General features: G+C 41.2%; 1 protein-coding gene across 4 annotated transcripts; it reads left to right on the top strand.

The window, feature by feature from the left end:
- Positions 1 to 1,736: 1,736 nt before the first annotated feature.
- Positions 1,737 to 23,469, top strand: DIPK1A (divergent protein kinase domain 1A). 4 transcript variants are annotated; one of them, XM_083847516.1, is made up of 6 exons: positions 1,737 to 1,967; positions 3,589 to 3,670; positions 17,308 to 17,442; positions 17,752 to 17,859; positions 19,238 to 19,414; positions 20,656 to 23,469. In XM_083847516.1, exons 2-6 carry the CDS (start codon positions 3,659 to 3,661, stop codon positions 21,466 to 21,468), a joined length of 1,245 nt encoding a protein of 414 aa, XP_083703642.1. In that variant the 5' UTR covers positions 1,737 to 1,967; positions 3,589 to 3,658; the 3' UTR covers positions 21,469 to 23,469. The 4 variants fall into 4 exon arrangements, with proteins under 4 accessions (XP_083703642.1, XP_083703640.1, XP_083703643.1 ...); XM_083847514.1 differs by lacking the exon at positions 3,589 to 3,670; XM_083847517.1 differs by lacking the exons at positions 1,737 to 1,967; positions 3,589 to 3,670 and adding an exon at positions 13,303 to 13,364.
- Positions 23,470 to 24,157: the final 688 nt, after the last annotated feature.

Raw genomic sequence — 24,157 nt, 5'->3', positions numbered from 1 at the left:
TGACTAAGATATCATGTACTAAGTGAAAAATATATCCCCTAATGAACATATGCCAGGAACTGTTTGGATCCAGATGTAACAGGAATGAAACATTTAGATCCTGGCCTGCCATATGGGAGACCCACATTTCATGATTAATCCCAGCCTCTTGTTCCAAGGGTTGGCATAGAGCACTGGATGAAGTAACTGCTTGAGATTATTCAGCAAAACGTTTAAATATCTGCTCTGTAGTTTTCTCTTGTGTTGCCTTTCCGTTGCATGCCCATAATCTACCTGAGCTTGTGCAAACCACTGAACTGTAGAGGGAGGTGATGCAGAAAGCACAGCCATCTGGGCCTGCCTGAATAGGAAGAGAAAAAAAACACCCTGACTGTGAGAGTCACTGCCTGTTATTAAAGCCAGGATTGCTTTTACAGGACTGCCAAATCTTACTAATTAATTTTCAGATTTATACTTCAGAGTGAGTCTGGCAGTGATTATATTATTCAAAAAGCGGTCATGGAGTGTTCTTAAATCTTGAAGTACGACTCCCTTTAAATTCTGAAGACTTTTAATACTTTATGACCTCCTAACATTTGGTTTCCAGATACACATCTTTCCTTGCCAGCAAATCGTTAACTTATTCTTACACTAGCATTTTTGTAACCTTTCTTTTAATCAAAGCAGATTTTTTGGTACACGTACAAAACGAAAAAGGCCACAGCATGTTATGGTCATTTCATTATTTTTATCCCCACACTGTGTCATTATCCTTTTGCCTAATGTCCCACAGCCAAAAAGCATCAGAGCTGGAGTCTGCCAGCTTCTGAATCTACTAAAGACATGGTGTTAAAAAACTAACCAGTTATTTATGCATGGAGACAGAACAAAATTAAATGCTACGTAACAAAGGACAATTTCACTTGAAGTTAGCAATGTTCCCACTAATTCAGTTGGACTGGGACTTCCCACAACATGTGAAGCCTTAGGAGACCGCATGGCAAAGAAGTGATGGGTTATTCTGTCCCACTTGTAAGACCTGATGTCCCTCAAGCGTTAATGCTACACCACTCTGTGGCTACTTGTCTCTCTGAACAAATGGCCAAGGAGCGAGGAGGAGCAGTGCTGAGGACCACCGCCACATGAAGACACTCAGCAAGGCCCAAGTCGCTCCCTCATGCCCTGGGTGGCGAGCGTGACACCGGTTACCTAACGGTGTGGCCTAGTCCAGTGGTGCTTATGGGTACTACCAGAGGCAGCTGCCATGACAAAGGTGGTCACAAACGCACATTTTTATTTTCCTTCCAGCAGTAAACCTGCTGTTGAACACTGTCAGTGCTGCAGGAGTGCTGGAAGGACATGGAGGTGCGCACCTGCTGTCCAGAGCGTGCTGGTTGGGACTTCAGGTCCTGTGTGGGGCCAGCGTGGGGCAGCTGGCGGGCAGGGGCAGGAGGCCGGGGGCTGCGGGGATCGCTGGGCCAGCCTCTCCCCCGCACCATGAGGGAAATGCTCAGCCGGGGCTGCAGCAGCCCCGCCGCTGGCTCTAACGGCCGGTCGGTGACGGGCGGCGGGCTGCCTGCCGTGACCGGGACACGTTATTCATTAACAGGCTCCTCCGTAGTTCTGCCCCCGTCCCCGTCCCCACACCTCGCCGCCGTGCCCCCGTCTGCGGCCGCGTACCGGGAACGGAGGCAGCGGCGGTGCCGCCCCGCGCCCCGCCCCGCTCCCTCAGGCCACCGCCTTCCCCCGCCAGCCGGCAGCAGCCGCCCGCCCTTCGCGCACGGCGCCTGACAGCGGCTGCCGCTTGGCGGCCGGCGGTGCTGTGCCGCGCTCCTCCCGCTGCTCGCGGCCGGGCCGGCGGCGCGGCTCCGCCGGCAGGCCGGGCTGGCGGGGAAGCGCTGCGGTGCGCTCCGCTGCGGGGATGTGCCATTGCCATGGCGAGGCGGCTCTTCCCGGGGGCCTGGCTCCGGCAGCCCCACTACGCGCAGGTAGGCCGGCGGCGAGGCCGCGGGTGCGGGGCGGCCGGTGCCGGCAGCCTGCCGTTCCCTCCCGGGCGGGCGCCCACCGCAGCGCTCCTTGCGTCGCCCGGCCCGGCCGGCCGGGGCCGAGAGGTGGCCGGGCCCCTAGGCAGCGCGGGAACAGGTGCGAGCCGGGCTCGGGGCCACGGCACCTCCGCCGCCCCTTTCTGCTGCCCGCCGGGCCGGGCCGGGCCGGGCCGGGCCTCCTGGGCCGCCCCAGGGGCTGCGGGCCGGGACACGCTGCCGCCCGGCTCCCCGAGCCGCCTGGGCAGCCGCCCCCGTTTTCCTGCTCGCCCCCGGCGGATCGGTGCAGTGGGCACGGCGCCTGGGGGCAGGCTGCTGGCCGTGCTCTCCCACACGGCCCGGTCCGCGCGTGGGGTACCGCAGCTCCGTGTGCGGCCGCGGGTTGTGGCTGCCGGGGCCGTGGTTAGCGTGCAGCCCCAAGTTCTGCTCCGAGGTGTTGCCCGCTATGGCCTTGTGGTGTGTCCAGGTGGTCCTCGGGGTTTCTTTTTATCTGTTGCATTGCGTTTTAATTCGTAAGCGTACAGTCATAGAATATCCAAGTTGGAAGGGACCCGCAAGGTCCAACTCCTGGGATGCCAAAGGGCCGCCCAAAAATCAGACCGTATGTCTGAGTGTTGTCCAAATGCTCCTTGAACTCCACCAGCTCGGTGCCGTGCCCCCTGCCCTGGGGAGCCTGTCCCAGTGCCTGACCACCCTCTCGGTGAAGAACCTTTTCCTAACACCCAGCCTGACCCTCCCCTGTCCCAGCTTCAAGCCATTTCCTCAGGTCTTAAATTCAATTATAGTTAAAATGAGTGTTTGAGTTGGTGGGGATTAATACAATATTTGCTTATATGCTACTTACGGCTGTCATCTATTGCTATCTTATTAAATGTTTTCTGATTGTTGGATTAAAAATTGAACTTCATCCTGATGATTCTTAAAGTCTCTAATGTGTTAATTCCTTCTCATCTGGAACTTTTCTGATCCCATTCTGTTTTTGGACCTGCCTAAAATGGGATCTAAAATCCAAACAGAAGTGTACAAACACAGGTATAACCTTATCCTCTTTGGCATTTGTTTTATGGTATGTATAAGCAAATCTAGGTCAAATATCACTTGATTTTCAGACCAGAAAATATTCTCCTTGAACTCTTTACCAGAGCGGATATTTGTGCAGCATTCGGATTCCCGTAGGAGAAAGTCTCTGGGACAAATAAAAATGAATACACAGTATGTGTGCTACCTTTCAAACTAGGTTTCCGTAAATTGTCTGTCTTCTTTGCCTTGATGATAAGTCTGTCTCTGATCATTGTGTGCTGATGTTGGATAACTTTTTCTCCGTTCGTCACAGCATTTACTTTAAGGCCTTTTCAGCAAAATATGTGATTTTAAAATCTCTTAAGAAACAGCCAGGTCATATATTAGAAAAGTCAAAGAAGTTAAATACTTGTTTCTGTTGCAAATTTTAAAAATATTTTTGCTTGTGCTTTCTCACCCTGGAAACTACTAGAGTATTCTACACACTTGTTTTGAGAGAGATAGTGAGAGCTTTGTGAACGTTAACTTATTTTTCTGTGTTACACAGTGAATGCGTGTTGGTAATTGAAGCATCCGCAGAATGGCAGCAAGCTATCAATATATTGACTTGTGACAGCATGCTACTGTTGGTACGTGACAAATGTATTCATGGTTCAACTCTACTAATTACTCACTGAGTGCTATATGGAGATTTTTGTCTCCAGAGAGGCCAACGCTCCCTAACTAAATGCTAGACTTTCTGAGTTGTAGCTATGAGTGAGAGGGGAGTTCTACGACTTGTGCGGTGTTGCTATGCAATATTTAATGTAGCACACCAGGGAAGATGACTGTACAATGGAAAGCATTGCTGACTGTCTTCCAAATATTATTGGCTGGTGTTCCATTCTTTTTGAAAACTGTGTTGTGAAGTGAGTTGATAGAACATGAAGTTCTGCAACAAAGAATTTAGTACCTCCTCTAGCTTTCCTGCTGCAGTACAAGCGGGATGCTATGAGCTGGTTTGCAACTGATGCTCTTATGCCAAATGTGCTGTTATTATTTATTGTTGTCAGTATTTGACATGTTCTTTAACTTGCATGCAGAATGCAAGACCACAGGTAATCATTTGATCATTCTAGTGAAGGGCAATGTGCTGCCAATTATCATCAGCTCATATAAAAATGAGCTGGGCAAACTTCTGGACATCTTGCTTCAGTTCAAAACTCAGAGGTTAGAGATCCACAGAAACAGTGCTGAAGTTTCAACACAAAACAGTAGCAATTATGAAATAAAAAAATTTTCCGCTGCTTAGACTGTAAGGCTTGTAAATAAGGCTTGTAATAGTGAAACAAAACAAAAAATTCCAAATCTGACAAACATCTCAACAATACTAAATACTGCCAAAAACCAAACCAAAAACAAATTTATCGAATCTTACAATTGGGTGACTTAACGCTTTTCTACAGCTGTGATTTAGGTTTTGCAAGGAGAGGCTAGTATCCCAAATTCATGAAATTGTCCTGAAGTTCTTTCTGATAGTTGTAGTTAATAATTGGGTTATGAGGCTGAGGGCAAGGCAGCAGTATTGCGCATGTCAATAATCATGTAAAGGACTCTTCCAGGCTTGAAAGCTTTCTGGCCACTAGAGGTTCTGGACCAAGTTTGCAGATCATTAGGGACATCCTGTGGACTTCAGTAATGTAAAAGACACTGTCTTTGAAGGACTAAAGAATGAACAAGTTTTCAAGCCCCACATAATGTATCATCATCATTTTGTCTAAGCTTTTAATTTTTTTTCATTGTTGTTGTTGCTTAACCTTTTAAGGGGGAGCATCCTGCTTTCTGTCTTGATTGTTATCCCTTTTGAATTTCAAACGATATGTCCTATTTGATTATTCAGGATACAAGTAATTTGAGGCAATAGCATAATCTTAAGTGTGCATTGTATGCTCTTAAAAATGCGGATGTGCCCAGGGCATGGCATCCGCGACAGCGTGAGCTAATATTTTCAGAGATCATGTCAGCCTCCCTGAAGTGCATCCTATGATCCATAAATCAACCTCAACAGAGAACAAACCAGCGTTTCTAGCATGATCAGCTTACGATTTTTATCTGTTCTTTCCTGTTGCTAATGTAGAACAAACTGACTGAGCGACTTGGCGATTTGGAGAGGATTACTTAGACTATGGTTATGTGAAATACTTTGGAAAATGAAACTCTCTATAGTGTAAAACTAATGAACACTTTTATATCCCTTACCCGTAAGAATGTTTAAAATAAAAAGTACGCTTATCAAAAAATTGGCAAATAGTTGTGTTGCATTTTGATCTGCTACTCTCCATATGCTTTGGAGTGCATCCAGGCTTGAATTTTGCCAGAAGTGGTTTCCAGTTCTGTTCCAGGGAATGAATGTCTAATTATTATTCAATGCGTATGACTTAGTGGAATGTACAAATGATGGATGAAGTTGATACCATAATATCCTTTTAAGTATCCTTTACAAGTGCTTTCCTTCTTCCTTGTGTTCCTGGCTCGTGTTTAAAGTCTTGTTGGAAGAATGGAGCAGAATAGAGAAATTATATTTCCTAGTTTTGAACTTTTTTATCACTTCAGAACTGTCAGTCATTCTGGTGCCCTGAATATATTACTTATTAAAAGTTTTCTAGCATTTTGTCAGAATTCCAAATGAAGCTTGTTTATAAGGAGCGCTCCCAAACTGCTGCCTGGGACTTCATACTCAGAACTGTGCTCAAACAATCTGCCGAGCGTGCATGCAGGGAGCCTGGTGCGCTCGGGATGTACGAGCACACGTGAGCTAAGCAGGCTCAATAAGGCTGTGTCCCTGTTGCTTCATACAGCATGTCAGGTCTGACGCTTCTTGGTGAAGTGGGCTAAATGAGTCTAGACTCCTAGACTGATTTTAAAATGGAAATTTGGTAGGGAGAGTTCATGGGAAGAACAAAACAATGATCAGACCTTTTGCTGACCTTCATAAGGAGGTCCAGATTAAAGTAATGCCCCCTGAATCACAGCAAGCAGAACCTTGTGGTCTCCTGCAAGCAGGTGTGTGCTCGTGTCCGCGCTCTGAACTGGCAAGACGTGAGTCCCTCAGGTCAAGAGCCACACAAGTATGCATTGGCACAGTGCTGAGCCCAGAATAAATACAGCTTCTCCAGAACTTCATGCCAAGTGTATGATGTATTCGGATGGCATCTGGGGTGGATTTTCTGTCCCAAAGGCATTTTCTCTGTCTTCGTGAGAAGGAGGACAAATTTGGATAAATGCAGATAATACCGTATTATTTCCTGTGCTATGAATATGGTCAATGCTCAGCAGTGGTCCTGAGGCTTGCAGACCACTGCTAGTCTCTGAGATTGTACTAAATGGTATGCATTTAATGAGAAGTTGCTTTAAATAGCCCTTTGGTTTAAAGTTTAGTGTTGTAAACATGCATGGAAGCAGTCAGCAAGAAACTTCGAGGAAGGCAGTTGTCCCAGAAAATGTTGGTTTCTAAGTATTCTTTTTTATAAATGAAACAGCTTTGCCTAAAATTGATTATTTATTTCAAATATTCTTTTTTAGATTTTACCAGTGGTACTGTGTTTTGTAGTATTTCTGTTCTACAATATTAGGGTTACTAGAAATAGCTAAAAAAGAAAAAGCTCACTCCCTAAAGGAAATCACTACATCTTTTCTTTCAGGTAGATGAAAGATAATCATTAGCACTTACTTGCTATGATTCCTGATTCATTGGAACTTCCTATTATTCCAGGAGGGGGCAGAACAAAGAAAATCATTTTATTAGATTTTTTTGGTAATCCTATTAATAAAAGAAAAAAAAATAGAGAAGAGTCTTGTAACGGGCTTTAAGAAGACCATTGTCAGAATTGTCTGTAGAAATGAGAAAGTGATAAAAATCATTTTTAGTTTTTCCTGTAGGAGTTCTGCAATGTTTTATTAAGCACTGGGTAATTAAATAGTTATGAAAGGTTCACTTCTAAAAAAAAAAAAATCGATTTGGAAAAAACAAATACTCTTTTTCGTACTCAAACTTGGCCCCAAGCATGCTGTTCTATGCAGACTGATTTTCCAGACTGACTACAGCTGTGGAACAATAATCTTTCATATATTTTCATTTAGTATCTGTAAATCACATCTGTGTCCTTCTTGTGGTTGCTTGTTCATAATAATTTGTGACTCATGCTTTTTTCTAAAGTTTTATGAGCTTCTGTTTCTCACAGATGTTGATTGAATTACTGAAAATTGCCTATCATTATGGTTGGTACCCCTTCATGTTCATGGGTAGAATTTCACATAATAAAAGTTGTCATGTTACTTTGAACCTCTGAAAGTGTGTGTGATGGAGTTAAAGATACAGATTTGGACTTGTGTGAGCTAGAAAACCCTAGCAGACATGCTGGTGATTTGAAGTAAACATATCCAGAAACAATGTGCTGATGCAATTTTTATCATAGATCATTTTTATGTGTGGTGTTGGGGATCAAAATGTGGAATGTATTTCAGATTATGACACTTTTTCTTAAATCATACTTCTTTGAACAAACAAAACTAAAAATTGCTTTTAAGAAAAAGCACTTGGAGTTGCCAGAACATCTGATGCAGAAGAAAGGAGGTGTCTTGCAATAGCTTCTGCCTTGGTTTGATTAATTTGTTTCAGGGCAATATCCATCCTGCAGGCAAAAGCTGAAGTAAGATTGTGTGTGTGTTTTCTGTTTTTGTTTGTTTTGTTTTTGTTTAAGTGAAATGTGCAATATGATGGGAACAGGGAAATGATCCTTAGGTAAGTTGGGCTTTCCCATTTGGAAGGAGTAAAAAGGTTCGGTCCCCTCCCCATCCTACATGAAAAGTGGCCATTGGTGAAGCTGTTTCATCTGAACACTACCAAGCAGTGGTCCTGAGTCTTTTCAGTGAGGATGCTGGGTGCTGACACCAAAGGGGAGGTGAAAGTAGGCTCTGAGATAAGCAGAACAGCTCACACCTCTCAGAGCTGCTTCTGGCTTTTCTCTACATCAAGTGATGATCTCTCCCTTGTGGGAGAATTCCACTAAGACATGAATCTTCCTCCTTGAACTTCGTGTTAGAATAATGAGTTACAGATGGAGCACAACACTGGAATAAAAGGAGTTATCAGCGGAAGACTTAGCCTTCCTTAGGGGATAGTGGTGTCCACAAAGACACTTTGTTTCTTAATAACTTGTTGTGCACATGGATTTTGGAAAGAAATGGTGGGGGCCATGGTTTCACTTTATCATCCTCTTTGCCTGACTTGAATAACAGAACTTAAAGGCAATGTAGAATACAATATGGGGTGAACATGGACTTGGACTGGATGAAGTAGGTCCTCTATACGCTACCCCAAGGAAGCTAAATAAATCTAACATTTAACCTTTATCAGTGTAATTGTAAGTATTGACAGTCATTCACATACTTCATTGGCGTATGATTTTTAGCATGGCTGAGATGTAAGCTGGGTTCTTTTATGTTGCAAGAATAGACATTCTGGTTGCAGTTTGTTTATAGATAGTAGCCTTGAACAGGAAGAAAGTAGGAAATGCTATAATTGAATACAGTTTGTGTTGACTTGGTGTTTTTTTTCTTCTCTTAAATATTTGCAAAGTTGGTCCTGCCTTAGTGTTGCAGCCTGCCCTTTTGAGGGTAAAAGGGGAAAGCCATGAACATGGGTGTTTTAAGTGAATTAAATTATGCCACTTGGATTGAAAATATTTTTTGGTTTATTTTTAACCAGTGCTGTTATTTACTTTATGAATGAAATAGTACCTAGAAGAATGGGACTTGGAGGGAAAGTGTTTCCTTCAAAAATATGTACAGGGTATGTTAAGATATGAGATGATTTCTGCTAGGATTAAAAAAAATAATTTGAAGAAACATAACTTCCTAAATGAAAGACACTAAAATTAAAGTACATGAGAGAGAGAAGGCATCCAGCTTTGCTATTGACTTCCTAATCTACGATGCTTGTACTGGTTGGGCTGCTAACTTTAAAAACATTTCTGGAGAAAGCTCTTACATGAAGGAATTGTCAGTATGCCATCTGTCAGCCTTTCCATCTGCTGCGGGCTGAGTGCTGGATGGAGCATAGGAGACTGATGTTCTCTCTTGCTGCCTGTAGTGCTGCATCGCAGCGGCTGCAGCCTGAGGAGAGTGGGAATTTGGGTAGGAAGGAGATTGACTTACCTGAAAGTCCAAACAAGATCCTTTTTTGTGTGCGTGCGTGCTGGCAGCAGACCTAGGTAGAACACTGTGCTATTTTAAAACCTGCTTCCTTTTCAGATGCGATGTTTGGATGGGAGTTGTGTGTGCATAGTGGTTGTGTGTTTGGGTTGTTTGTTTATTTCACGAAATACATGATGAAACTCTATGAGATTAGGTTCACAGCACTGCACTGGTGATACATATTTAGATGGAAAATATCATTCAAGTCAGCTTTGTGACAATGTGCATGAAAGAAGCTGGGGGTGGTTTGAGCCAGCCCTTCCCAGTGCAGCCATCCTCACCTCAGCCTGGCACATCCTGAGGCATAACGGGTCTCGCAACTGAGCTCAGGGGCGTTGTGCTGGGGTGGCTTAGGGTGCTCCTCCAGCCCCGTGCTCCATTAGTTTGCTGTACGTATGTACCTACAGCAAAGGTGGCAGGGTAAGCATGCTGCCCGTACCTTAGCTACCCCACCTCATTATTTGACTATTGCAAGCTTGCAGTGCAAATCAGTTTTCATGCAGAGCCTGACCCCCAGAATACTAGATCTAAGTGTGTTTGCTTCTACGGACTCTGGTCTGTGCTGGTAACCTTTGGCAGAGGATTTGGGCAAAATGGTGGAAATGGGAATAATGGGCAGCTGTTTGCTCAACTGAATAAAACTTAATCCTAACAAAAAGGTGAGTACAAAAACTAATGACCATGCCTTCATTGAACAGTTAACAGTAACTGAATATAATCTGATTTTCTCAAAATACTGTGCTTTAATTACAAATAGCTTTTGTATTCCTCCTCTGATGTTGCTGTTTCTCATTGTGCTTGCAGAGGTGAAGGTTATTCTTTCCGTTTGATGCTGTATTGAGTTAGAGAAACATTGGGCCAACGTAAAAATAGATGAATGACTCACCTAGATATTAACAGGAACTGCTCTACAGAGCACTTATTGGTATTATTGCCATGCTGAAGCCACTAAAAAGAAGTTAAGCTCTAGGTTATGAAAGTATATTTTCTATGGGGTATAAGAACAAATGAAAATAAGTAAATTATTACAGGAGACATTAAACCCGAATGACTATAACGTCATGTTTATTTGTAAGTGCTAAAACTGTTATGTATTGTTTGCTCTTCAACCAGTAGTAAGTGGGAAGGTGGAAAAAAACCACAACCACCACCAAAAAAACACATTGTGTTCTGAAGACAGTCTGAGAAAAACGTGTTTGTGTGCTTACAACACAGCCAGACCAGGCAATCCATCCATGCTGTACCTTAAATGCTTTGGCTCTCCTGGTCTCATACACCTCTCAGTTAAAAACTGTGCTCCAAGAGACCTCTGCTGGAGGACTGACTGGCTCAAGGCTGGTAACCTGGCCTGCCTGGGACAGCCCTGCTGGGGAAGAATAGGTGTTGGTTGCTGTTTTTCATTTATTTTGTGTATTGAAACAGCATGCATGAGTGCAAAGAATAAGCTCTGCAGAGAATCCATCTGCCCTGCTCACAGCTTTCTTTTGGTACTAGAGGTGAGAACAGGGAGCAAGACATGCTCCTACTGATTTGCCACACTGTATCTGCTGGCTTCCCCAAGCTGTGAAGGAAAGATGCTTGTGGGTGACGAGTGAATTCTGGAGGTGGGCAGTAGCTGAGGGCAGGGGTTCTTCAGCACGAAAGTTGTGCTGGGAAAACTGAAGAAGCAGATGGGGCCCTGAGTGGTTCTGGGAACTGCTGCCTGAGAAAGGATGACAGACAGTGGAGGAAGACTGGAGCCGAGGCCAGCTTTGCAGAGTCAGAGGGGATGGAAACAGACTGGAAATGACTGGAAGAAAGAGAATAGCAGATGACTTGTGGCTTGAGAGGACTGGCTAAGCAAACACCCTGGGGTGGATACTGAAAAGAAAAAACTAATAGGTGAAAATTATAAATGACTAAATATGGAAAATGGACAGGAAGAAAACATAGACAAGCTCCAGCTGAGCATGAACTCAGATCTCTTCTATATGGGGAAAGTTATTTCTGAACCGATGGGTAAAGTATCAGTTCTCATTTACTGCTGGTTCACGTCTTAGATGATTCCTACTGCTCCTCATCCGTCTACCGAAGTAGCATGGTTTGCAAGAAAGCTTGTGTTTCTTAATGTTATAACCTTGTAGATGTGGTATTTTTAGACTAGGAAATAACATTAAAATCTTGCCATTCTTTCATTTTAGTAGTGTTCTTCCAAAGGGAAAGGCTTATATAAAGCATTTTTCTTTTGATGTTCCCCAGCCCTGTGCCTCCAGTTTTGTTTTTGTCTGTTCTGTGTTCACCAGCCCGTTTCCTCCTAGGTTTTCTAAGCAGTTTCTAAATGTGCTGTAAACCACACACCATTATTGTTGGTCTCCTTTTGTACTCCTTCCATATTATGGATAACAAGCCTTACAGGAAATTACATGTTACTCCAACTAGGTCTTTGTGGCTCTGAGGAAAAGGGTTTAAATTGTTTCTTTCTAAAACACTCCCAGTGAAATACCTTAAAAGAAGAACTGGTTGAAGGGACTTTCTGGTCAAGATGCATCACCAGAAAAAAAGTTTTTTTTTTTTTTTTAACCAGGTAGTTTTAGGATAGAGTCAAGTGAGTGTGTGCAAAGGCACAGGGATTCACTTTGAGGGGCAGGGCTGCAGCTGTCCGGCTGGATCACCTCTGGGTGTTGTGGGTCTGCCCTTTGTTTAGCTCTTCCAAGAGGAAATGGCATTGGTGGTTTGTCATGTTTTTACAAGTACTTGTAAATGATCAGTGTAGTCTAGTATGACAATCCGGTGGTTCTCTACAGCTCTTTCCTAAGTGTAGATTGAAGCTTTCTCTAAAGCAGTTTTTCTCCATCTGTTTCCTTCTCTAGTTAAACATCAAAAAAACGTGGGTACTAAGTGTGTGTTTGGATACTCTTATTGCACGTTCCTCTTAATCTATGTTTATATTAAAGATGTGTATAGTTCCATTAAACTATCAGACATCTACCCTACCATAATCAATTTTTTAATTTGAAATCCTGGTAGCACATCTTAGACAGGATAAACAAAACCTTTAAGTTATTTAATGATAAACAATAATATTCAGTCTTACTTGTGGATGTTTAGAGAAGACCAAGGATTCTATAAATATGATTTACTGTGGGTGGGTACAATTTTTTTTCAAGTGACTTTTTGATACATGAACGTGCTATGGATGTTACAGAAAGGAATATTAATTTACTCTCTTCAGCAATCTAAAGCGTGAATGACAAGTAATGTTTGCAGTTTTTTGCCTTTAAACAGGCTTCGCTTGTAGCACTGGCAGTGGAGGAGCAAAACTTCAAAATAAGGCCACAGTTTTAAAAGGTTATTATCAAAATTAGATCAGGATATTTCTGGATATTCAGGATATTTTTTTTTTCCCATGATGTGCTGTCCCACAACTGTGCTGACACAACTATTTGCAGGGTTGTACTGTGAATCAGATCAACTCCCTGTTTTCATCTGTGGTGTAGACTCACAGTTTGTTGGGTGTCATTATGACAACTGTTGTCTTCAGTATGGAGATGCAAGGAAGCAGTACTGGGCAGTTTATGTAGTGAAACTGCAGCCTCGGCAGGTCCAAAGATGTGATCGTTCTGTTTTAGTTCCAGTTTTTAAAAGCAGAAAAATTTAGAATTTGACACAGTTTCTGACCTGTTTACCTGTCAGTGAAGTTCTTGTGGCTGTATGACCAGATCATCATGTGACTTTTCAGCTGAAATGTGCATAATCACGGCTTAGTATATAAAGTGGACAAGTGCGTGTAGAAGATCCTGTGGGGAAAAAATCCACTTAGAAATCAAGGCTCTTGCATTAGACTTTTATATAAGTACGTTATGACTCTCATTTACTTCAGTAAGATGACTGAAGTTGAGGGTTGTTCCCAAATGAACTGTAGCGATGCTTTGTTTTTTTAACCGAAGCTTTGAATTCTTGTGCTGAACAAGGTGAAGGATGTGCAGATTTAAACAAACTTCAGTAGATCACATCAAGAGTATATTAAAATATTTTTCTTCTGTTGTAGAAGGAGAGGAATATGAAATTGTGATGAGGGCAGTGGACTGAGACTTTGAGATCTACATTTAGGTATGAGTCATTGCCTTTGAGGCCTTGGGTGTGTTGATTTGCTGATTGTCCTCAGGAAGTGTTCACCCTTTTTTGTACCTACGTTTACCTTTGTGCAGAGATTGTGTTTATGTATTCATTAGCATCTTGGAACCACAAACATTATTTGATGTGGATTTTTGTGGTACTGTGTGTTTCGGAGTAACACAAAGCATCAAGAGCAATATTTATGCTAGAACTGCCTGAAGGCCTTACAGGCATGCTCTTGCTTTTCTTTGTAGCTTGTTGGGTTAATTTCTTGTGCTATTCACTTCAGGCTTTTTGGTGGTTTTGCCTGCGGGGTGGGATGGGTTTGTGAGAATTGAGATTTCCTTGGACTGAGGCCTTTGATGTTAGCAGCATTGTTTCGTGGGGTCATTTGGGCATACCTGCTTTTCTGAAAGTACAACCAAAATGCTCTCATCCATTCTTTTAGAATGAGTCGTATCTTTAGGATTGGAGTAACGATCATAGAATCATAGAATATCCCAAGTTGGAAGGGACCCATAAGGATCATCAAGTCCAACTCCTGGCACCCCACAGGTCTGCCCAAAAGTTTAGACCATGTGACTAAGGGCACAGTCCAATCTCTTCTTAAATTCAGACAGGCTTGGTGCAGTGACTCCTTCCCTGGGGAGCCTGTTCCAGTGTGCGACCACCCTCTCGGCGAAGAACCTCTTCCTGATGTCCAGCCTAAACTTCCCCTGCCTCGGCTTAACACCGTTCACTGGTCCTGTCACTGGTGATTACGGAGAATAGGTCACCTGCCTCTCCACTCCCCCTCGTGAGGAAGTTGTAGACTGCGATGAGGTCCCCTCTCAGCCTCCTCTTCTCCAGGCTGAACAGGCCCAGTGACCTCAGCCGCTCCTCATATGTCTTCCCCTCTAGGCCCTTCACCATCTTCGTCGCCCTCCTCTGGACACTCTCCAACAGTTCAAATACACTTGCTTTTAGAGTTTGGGATTGCTCTTTTCCATTTGAAAGTTTTAAAATGCCTTACATGCACCTTCTCCTTGATTCATAATTATCTGTTTTTCTTTTTTAAATCACTAAGCTGTAAACTGGAATGATAATAGGATATAAAATTAGGGGCTAAGACATATAGCATCATTTTCCTAGCAGGTTTTTTTTTTTTCTGTTGCTTGCATTCGTGCTTCTCTTTGAGACTTGATGTTCCTTACAGAGCTACATGGAGTCAAAGTACACTTCCTCTTCAGTCTTCAGATGGAGCGAGTGCCTGTGTGGAAAGTGTGTTGTGAGGGAAGTTACAGTGGAAGAGTTGGAACCATGCTAGGTTGAGAGCGGAACGCTGGTACCTGGTGATTGTACTTGTTATGGTTTGAAAAAGTCTGTTTTTTTCAGTTAGGTATTAAACCAAGCTACCGTTCAGCTGATTAGAACTGCTTCTTTGATCTTAGTTTCCTTAAAAATAAATTACATATTTAGAAAAGGAAATACATGTTTGAAGCCAAAGAAGCAAGCCTGAAACTTCAGATGGTAACCACAAGTTCAGTCAGTTGTGAACCTGAAGATTTTGTGTTCTTGCCCAGACCACCAGCCATGGGTACAGGTGTTTGGGTGGGCCCTAGCAGAAGGCCGTGCCCTTGTTGATGCACTTGGAGTGACGGAGGGTCCTCTCCAATGGTGGCAGGAATAGTCTCTGCCAATGTAGGCAGCAATGTCCTTGCTGCTTGCTCTGCTGTTATGAACAGACATCAATTGCAGTATGGCTCAGTTCTTCAGGGGGAGCCAAGTCAGATGGGCTTAAGGGTGCAGCCTATAGTTTTCTCTGCTGTGTGGGGTTTGTAATGGCTGCAAGGTGTTCTCGGAGGTGGCGGTACCTCGCAGGCCTTCCCGCAGCCCAGCCTGCCATGTCCCTGTGTGCTCAGCCTGTGGAGGAGCTGCTGCTGAAGATGCTGGGTTGTGGGGTGGCCGTGGGTGCTCGGCGGAAAGCAGGATGTGCCCAAGGCAGGGCTGTGTTTCTGTTCTGCTCAAGGGGGCAGCCAGCAACGTGCTTACAAAGTACAGGTGGACTTCAGGATGTTGGGGCAGCTCCTAACTCTAAAGGAGGAGCTTGCCAGCATACGCTTATGAAAGATAGCAAACTTTAGGCAAAGGATCTTTGTGCGTTCTAAAATAATGATCTTCCTGTATTTGCAGAAAAGTATTTTATTTAGTGACAGTATTTTTTTCAAAAATATAAAGCATGTAAAAGCTGAAGCCATATATTTACGGTGATTTAGGTTAACTACTATCAAATTGTAATAATTTGGAATCACTGCAATTGAGAACTTGGAATTACAGTGCTTTTTCTCCCATGTGGATGGAGCCATCTGAAATTAGTATGTGTATGCATATATAATTACTAAGTTTACCCATCTCGTAAGTGTGTGTGTGTATATATAAACAATACATATATTATATATATGTGTGTGTATATATATATAAATAAATGTAGTGACAAAACTGCTCATTCTTATTACCTTTCTCAGAACCTTTTCTAAAGATAGAATCACTTAGGTTGGAAATGTCCTTCAAGATCATCAAGTCCCAACCATCAACCTGACCTACAGACTCTGATCATTAAACCATGCCCCTTAGTGCCACATCCACATCTCTTAAGTGTCTCCAGAGATGGGCACTTGACCACTTGGCAGCCCATTCCAATGCTTGACCACCTTCTCCATGGAGACATTCTTCCAAATGTCTAATCTAAACATCCCCTGGCACAGCTTGAGTATGGAATGGTTACATGAACTAGTGGGTATCAAACAAAGCCAGGTTTAAGCAAAATGATGTTCAGGCCCTGACCCATGAAAAAATGGATAGATCAGTGGAACTGATTTCTAAAGAGTGTTGTGGATGCTAAAAGCTTACGTAGATTTTAAGGGAGGCTGGGTAAGTTTACAAAAGATAAATTATTTTATACTTATTATATATAGAAAATCACATCTGGCTTGGAAAGATCCTCAGGAGGAAAATGGGAAAGTATTTGGGATATATATGTTATCACTCTTCCTACAGCATCTATTTGTAACTGTTGTTGATCAGGTGGCTCAATGGAAATGGATCTCAAACTAACCCAGTATAGCTGCTCTCATGCACTTTCCTTATATCCTGTTGCTAAAGCTGATCCTGACTTCCTAATTCTTTTTCTAATCCTAGTTCAAGTATGGAAATCAAACTTTTAGCACACCAGTCTCAGAGGAATTAAAAAAATCATGACTTGCCCCTTCCTTTACAAAGCACTTAGCACTCCCTTAACTCTTAGTTTATACTTTCTCTTCCCCTAGTGAAAAACAGAAATGTGAGGCCACAGAAACAAAATGGGAACATTGCTTGCAGTTACGGGAAGGACCACTGAAGATAAGGCTAGTGCAGAGGAATTTTACTCACATAATTAAATGATGTCATTTCAAGGAAGGAATGGGAGACTTCAGCACAGGGAACCTATCCCTGATGTTCACCTACAACCTATCCCTGATAGGTTGTATATCAGTGTGTATCAGTTGTATATCAGTGTTTTATACTTTAATACATTATTTTCTGACAAGATTCCTGGTCTGTTGAATTTGCTTTACGGGAATCAGAACACAAGTGACTGATCTTAGGAGGAAAAAAACAACAACAACAACAAAAAAACAATTGAGCTTTGACAGTTTAGAATATTTTTAATCAAATTTGTTATTGAAGCATGGCTTGCCCTTTCAGGGTCTGTCATCCTTCCTTCTATTTATATCCTAATTTTCTTTCCTTTTACGTAAGTCAAACCGACCTCCCTGTCAGTTCACTGATAGAAGTGGATGTTCCATGTAATGCAGTCTGTTTATTTTATCACTGGGGATGTGAAATTCCTGTTTGTTTCTATCATTCTGACTAATGCTTGAATATATTACAAAGAATACTTTCTCTTTGTGTTCTCTAGGTACGTTTCTCATACATGCGGATGAAATATCTCTTCATCTCTTGGTTAGTAGTATTTATTGGCAGCTGGGTTATGTATGTCCAGTACTCTACCTACACAGAACTATGCAGAGGACATGACTGTAGGAAAATAATAGTAAGTATACTTAGCATAGCTTGTTTCTGAAGTGTTTGTCTTGACTAATTTCACAGCCAGTTCAGTCGCTGCCATGTGTAAATTAATCAAATGCTACTATTCTACTGTGTTGAAATAATACTAAATCTTCAATTACAGATAAAAACAGTTATTTCTTACTGTTGTTTTGATGTAGGGTTATTAAAGTTTTCTTTTATTTCCCTTTCCCCTTTTTTTAACTTCTTTCAAGGGTCAGATGTTGGGAGAGATATGGTTGTTGCCTCCTTTCTTGGTCAATGTATTAAATACTTTTCTCCATATTTGTTTCAGTGTGACAAATACAAGACTGGAGTTATTGATGGGTCAGCATGTAGCAGTCTTTGTGCGAAAGAAACACTGTATTTTGGAAAATGTTTGTCAACAAAGCCCAATAAGCAGGTAAGGCTTTACCCATCTAACTTAGCTTTATCATTTCCCACTGAAATCTCAGTGATTCTGTGTGCAGGCATTGCTCTAGCTTCCTGCTATTGATTTTAAGACACACAGGTTGTGTGTCTGAGAGGCTGAAGGGGCAGAGATTATAATGTAGCATTTCCCTTTTGCAGATTGCCTGCTGGAGAAGCTACATCACAATGAGGAGCAATGCAGTTCTGCTCCTGTTACGCACTTTGTACTTTAACATGACTATGGTTTATTGATTGGGAACTGCTCTGCTGTGATCTGAGTGTGTCTGGAGGTGGCGATAGTCTATGTGGTTCCTGCCTGTCCGGGTGCCTGCCCCCTTCCGCTGTGTAGGCCCAAGTCCCAGGGATTTGGATGAGCTGGCGGCTAAAGCAGCTGATTTTATTCAGAGGGAGTTGCAGGTTTTCTTGTTTGTAGGGTATTAAGCTGTAGCAACTTTTCTGATCCAGCAGACAGTGCAGTTGTAGAAATGGCTGTGCTTGTATAGGTGAGAAGACACCAAGATACGTTCAGAATCAAGAAGCATCAGCCATAGCAGTGGCCTCTGGATAAGCTGCTGTAGCTGCCTAAATCTGCAATTTCAAGTCAAATCCCAAGTATAGCACAGATATGTTGGAGTTAGTTGCTCTGTTTCCTTGAATACACATCATGCATAATTTCAGTGTTCCATTAATGCATTCAGGTGAATTTTTGGTAACTGTGTTATATGGATCACTTGTGTCTAGCTGAAGAGTAAGCAAAGAAGTTTTCCTCTGACTGAATCCTCACAGCCCTGTAGTTTAAAAGAGCAGTAAGCCTGTACCTTCCATGAAGTCTTTAATTCCACAGTTACAGAATCCAGTTTCCAAGGAGGTGATGAGATCCTTCCACATTTTGACAGTATGCCTACGTATACTCTTGCACAGCATACTATCTCTCTGCTATCCTGCTTCCCAAACAGAATCAGCAGACTCTTAACCTAAGCAAAGATACGGAATCATAGAGTATCCGGGTTGGAAGGGACCCACAAGGATCATGGAGTCCAACTCCTGGGTCCCCAAAGGACCACCCAAAAAATCAAACCATGTGTCTGAGAGTGTTGTCCAAATGCTTCTTGAACTCTAGATAGTAATGCCAGTATGCTGTTTATCAAGCTCTTTATATTTTGACAGTGTAGTGTCTCCTAAGTCCCTGCAATAGTGTATTGTATTTGAAGCTGCCACTGTTTGAATGTACTGTGTGCGCTGTCTGTGAGCAGGATTCAGTGTACTAATCTGTGCTGCTGCTTGACTTCTGAAGCAGCGGTTGGGGTTCAGATGATATTTAGATGGACTTCTACAGTGTTCTTATCTCTTTACCTCTTTTTCCTGCATAGATGTATTTAGGAATCTGGGGAAATCTGCAAGGAGTTATAAAATGCCAGATGGAAGAAGCTGCTCAATTTGATTTTGGTACTGATCCAGAACCAAGGAAGGAAATAGTTCTATTCGACAAACCAACAAGAGGAACCACTGTTGAGAAATTCAAAGAAATGGTGTATGGTCTTTTTAAAGTAAGTATATGCCTGGTCATTTTATTGTGACATGCTTATTTTTCTGTAGCTGGAGAGAATGCCCTATTGTATGAGCCTTGTCCAACTAAATGTTGGAAAAATAATCAGCACAAAAATAGTTTGTCCCAGAGGTGCTTATCTTAAAGTTAGAAGTAACTAACAATTTTTTCCTTACTTTTTAACAGGTGGAAGCAGGTATGCATCTTGCATGTCTACAGCTTTCATTGGTATAGAAAAAATATATACATACTTCTGCTACTTTGAAACTTGTTGCAATAACCCCAAAGACCAGCACAATTTGAAAAGTGTTCATGTTTGGGAAGTGTTACTGTGTTAACTGAACTATATATTTTTTCTGTTGCCTAATGCTACACCAGAATTTTATAATATGAAGTCATTATGTTGATACTGTGTCAACACTGATTTGGAGCTTTATGTCCTAAAATTCTCCTGCTATTGACATAGCACCTATGTCTCCGGTGATAGAAATAAGGCTGTTCTAGCTGAGTGAGTATATGTGTACAAATGTGCACACATATAATAAAGTTATGTAAAAGCTGATGATAGTTGCTAACACATTACAGTGGCTTTGTCTCTAGGATTGGATGTGCAGCAGGTTTTTAGAATAGGTGTTAGGAAAACTTAAGAAATGTCTGTGACATTGTTTCTGTGTGCATTGTTAATAATTGAAAATGCAACGGTTCTGAGTCCAGCAATGGCTTTTTTCTTTATATTGATGCAATGGAGGTGGCTGTATCAATAACAGAATTAAGTATTTCAGTGCACTTATAGTATGAGGTTTGTACTAGAGGTCTTAGTATTTCGTATAGTTGTCTGAAATTAAGTTTGTGGTGTAATTTATCTACACCTATAAGGCTTAATCAGCTGAAAACGAAACCTGATCTAAACATCTGAATTCTACTTACTTTTTCTAAGCAAATGTTTACCAAGCTACTCTGTTATTGGTCAGCCTAGTCTTTAGAAAAATCAGTGTTTGAATTCTAATCCTTGCATTTTGAAATGCAAAGAACACTGGTACTTTCAGAAGATTGTATGCTGGGTGCTTTGGAAAACAGAACAAGAGTGCTCCTCAGGCATCTTGGCAGCAAGTCTTGTAACATCTATAACCAATGAAAACTAGAACATAATATACCCAACCATACTAAAAGGAGGGAGAATTATGGATGGATTGGTGGTAGTTAATGAACTTACACTTAATCTTTTTTGTTTGTTGCTTTTAGGCAAAGCTGGGTGAACAAGGAAATCTTTCAGAACTGGTGAATCTCATCTTATCTTTTGCTGATGGCAACAAAGATGGTAGAGTTTCTTTGCCAGAAGCCAAGTCTGCATGGGCACTTCTGCAGCTAGATGAGTTCCTGTTAATGGTGATCTTACAGGACAAAGAACATACTCCCAAGCTGATGGGTTTTTGTGGGGATCTTTATGTGATCGAAAGAGTTGAATATACCTCTCTCTATGGAATCAGTCTTCCATGGATTATAGAACTTTTCATTCCTTCTGGCTTCAGAAGAAGCATGGACCAGTGGTTTACTCCATCATGGCCAAGAAAGGCAAAAATAGCTATAGGGCTTTTAGAATTTGTGGAAGATGTTTTCCATGGACCTTACGGAAACTTTCTTATGTGTGATACAAGTGCCAAAAACTTGGGATACAATGATAAATATGATTTGAAAATGATGGACATGAGGAAAATTGTGCCAGAAATGAATTTGAAGGAAATTATTAAAGATCGTCCTTGTGAATCAGACGTGGACTGTGTCTATGGTACAGACTGTAGAACTGTATGTGACCAAAGTAAAATGAGATGTACCACAGAAGTTATTCAGCCAAACTTAGCAAAAGTCTGTCAGCTACTTAAAGACTATCTGCTTCGTGGTGCTCCTTCGGATATCCATGAAGAACTAGAAAAACAACTGTATTTGTGTATTGCCCTTAAAGTCACAGCAAATCAGATGGAAATGGAGCATTCTTTGATACTCAATAACCTAAAAATGTTACTGTGGAAGAAAATTTCCCATACAAATGATTCTTAGCTTCTCCACCAGCAGAAATACTGATGCCTGCCATGAGAGATGGCCTACCATGTTTGATAAAAAGGATGTGCAGCATTTTTTTAAAGACCCTTCTTTACCCAGATTTCAGGAATGGCTCTTTTACTCTTGCCCTTTAGTTGGTACTTTATGACAGGGCTTCTCAAAGGATGAACATACAACTGAGCGATCGGGCAGAGGCCAAAAGCACTTCTGGAGTTCCAGGGTGCTGTTATGGAAACAAAAACAACTCTGCATGCTTGATTGTTCTGTGCACCTTGTCAGATCTTGAACAGGATGAAAGTACTCACTGTGCCACCACATCAACTAACACAACATCATACAAATCTGTGAAAATCGTTGTTCACTTGTGAAATACTTGCAAAAGATTGTTATCCTCAGTAGTTTTGAGGAACCACCACTACTGCAAATAATGTGACTGAGTCCAAGCTGCTGTTGTGTATAAACTGAGCTGCGATTGAAGTTTACTAATACCTTGGCATAGCAGAATTTGCACATTAATAGATAATTTTTAAACTATGGAAAGTTTTATCCTGGAACTGATAGGTTATAATATGAGATTTAAATTAGTTTTTGTTTATACCTTGTTACCTCATACTTGCATCTTGAATGTTTTAGTTCAACACTTTAATTAAAGTCCAACCATGTTGGGAGCCAAGATTTTTAGGATGTTATTACTTAAAAGGATGTACATACTTTAGCAGCAATATAAACATCGGTTTTTGAAAGTGTAATTATTTTACTTCTATTAAACTGAAGTTAAGCTGTGGCAAACTTTGAAAGTAAGTCTGTGGACTATGCTATTTTATAAGATAACTAAAATTAATAAGTACTGATAGCAAAAATGTACTAACAGCTTAAAAAAAAAAGAAACCTGCATAGTAAGAAGCTGCTTTGTGACAAATGAAACAAGTAACAGTTGTGTATGAAGTCTTGAATCTTTACTGCCCACAAGAACTTAGTTATAGACTTGTGCTTAAAACCTCCCCAACTACTGCAGAAAGTACGCGAAGAAGGCAAAGCTGGGTCGTAACTGCAGGACAGAAGTTGAATTGATCATAGATTTTTAAGTAAAGTTTTTTTTAAAGTAAAGATTACATAGCAAAAAATTAGACTAGTTAAATTTGCAGAAATTGAGGTAATAGCTAGTAACAAGGTAGAAGGGTATGCTGTAGAAGGATTTTTTTCTAGTAGTATCTATCAGTCATAACTCTCCAGTCTTAAATGACCACAATTTGATCATGACACTCTATGTGACATACCACTGTAATACCTTCAATCTGCATCCCTGCTGTTTCTTAGATTTTCATCTGTCCTCACAATTGTACAGAATGGGATGTGCATAAAACACCTTAATACTGTGCTCAGTGCTTATCTGCTGATGTTTAATTTATAAATGTTTTAGGTATGAAGCAGTCAAAGGCCTTAGTGATTTTTAGTGGCAGTCATCCCTGTTCCTCAAGATAGCTGGCCCTTTAATTCAGTTTCAGTGCAGGTAAGGATGAGCTTTATTTCATTATTTAAGAAGTTGTTTATTTGTGTAAAGGTCCAGTATTAAATGCCTTTCTTGAATAAGTAAGCCTAATATAGGACTAAAACCAGATCACTTCTCCATACTGTATGTAATATTATGCAGCTTGGGCTAAGAACTGTGCTCTTTGTAAACACCAGCTTTTTTAGTTTAAGAATGACTATGCTCTAACTACTGTCTCTTGATGTGATAATATCCTTCATCCTGGAGCTAAATTAAGTATTTGTAACTGGCACTGCACTCAAATGTAAAGCAGTCACATTTTTGGTGGAAAAAAAATATGACTAGTTACTACTATGTTTGGGGGGAAAAAAAGTCTTGGAATCCAAAGTACAGCTTTTTGGAAAAACTGGAAAATAGTTAATAGTGCTATTTGTTGTACAGAGCCTTCATTTTTATTGCTGTTGCACCAAGTTCAAGCTTTCATTGGAAAAATACACTTTGAAAATAAATAACAGGGCTCCTTTTCTCTTTCAATAGCTGTCACTGTCTTTAAGCAAAACTCAGCCATGTAGTCTACTTGACTCTTGTTCTAAGTGTGCAAGCAACTTCAGTAAGTCTAATGAGAAGCAAGTAAGTATCTATGAACCTGAGATGAAGGATAAAATAAGGCAAGTCACAGCCTCTGTAATTAAGTATGTGTATGCAAGTTAGAGAGTAAATTCCCTTGTCTGATCACTGAAGTATGTAAAAGGTTTAACCTTAAGACAATACCTGCTCCAGCAGCAGTAAGAATGTGGAAGTACTTATTTCGCTTACTGGAGGAAGCTTAAATACCTCAAGATATATTACTGTCAGCTTCACTAAGTCACAGTAGGATATGTGTTGCCGTACATATTCCTGAAAGCTTAAGGCTACCTAAGATTTTTTTCTTAAGATACATACTGATCTCCCATAGCATTACATAATCTGAAAGAAAAGCTCTAAAGCAATAAAACTTTTTTTTTAAATAATTCAGTCTTTTCGAAGTTAGAACAAGTTCTTTTATGTAGTTTTTTTCTTATGAGTTAGATTAATTTTTAATCAATATTATTTTCCTTTGTTATGGGAATAATTCTAACGTGATAGCCTTGTCTTTCACACTTGTCTTTTCTGAAAGAGTTAATATAAAAATTCTTAAGGCTACACAATAGCTGAATT

The sequence above is a fragment of the Anser anser genome (genome assembly GCF_964211835.1).
Source record: "Anser anser genome assembly, chromosome: 8".
Lineage (NCBI taxonomy): Eukaryota > Metazoa > Chordata > Aves > Anseriformes > Anatidae > Anser > Anser anser.
The sequence above is the reverse complement of the archived record's forward strand: the minus strand, read 5'-3'. Positions and strand labels throughout refer to the sequence as shown.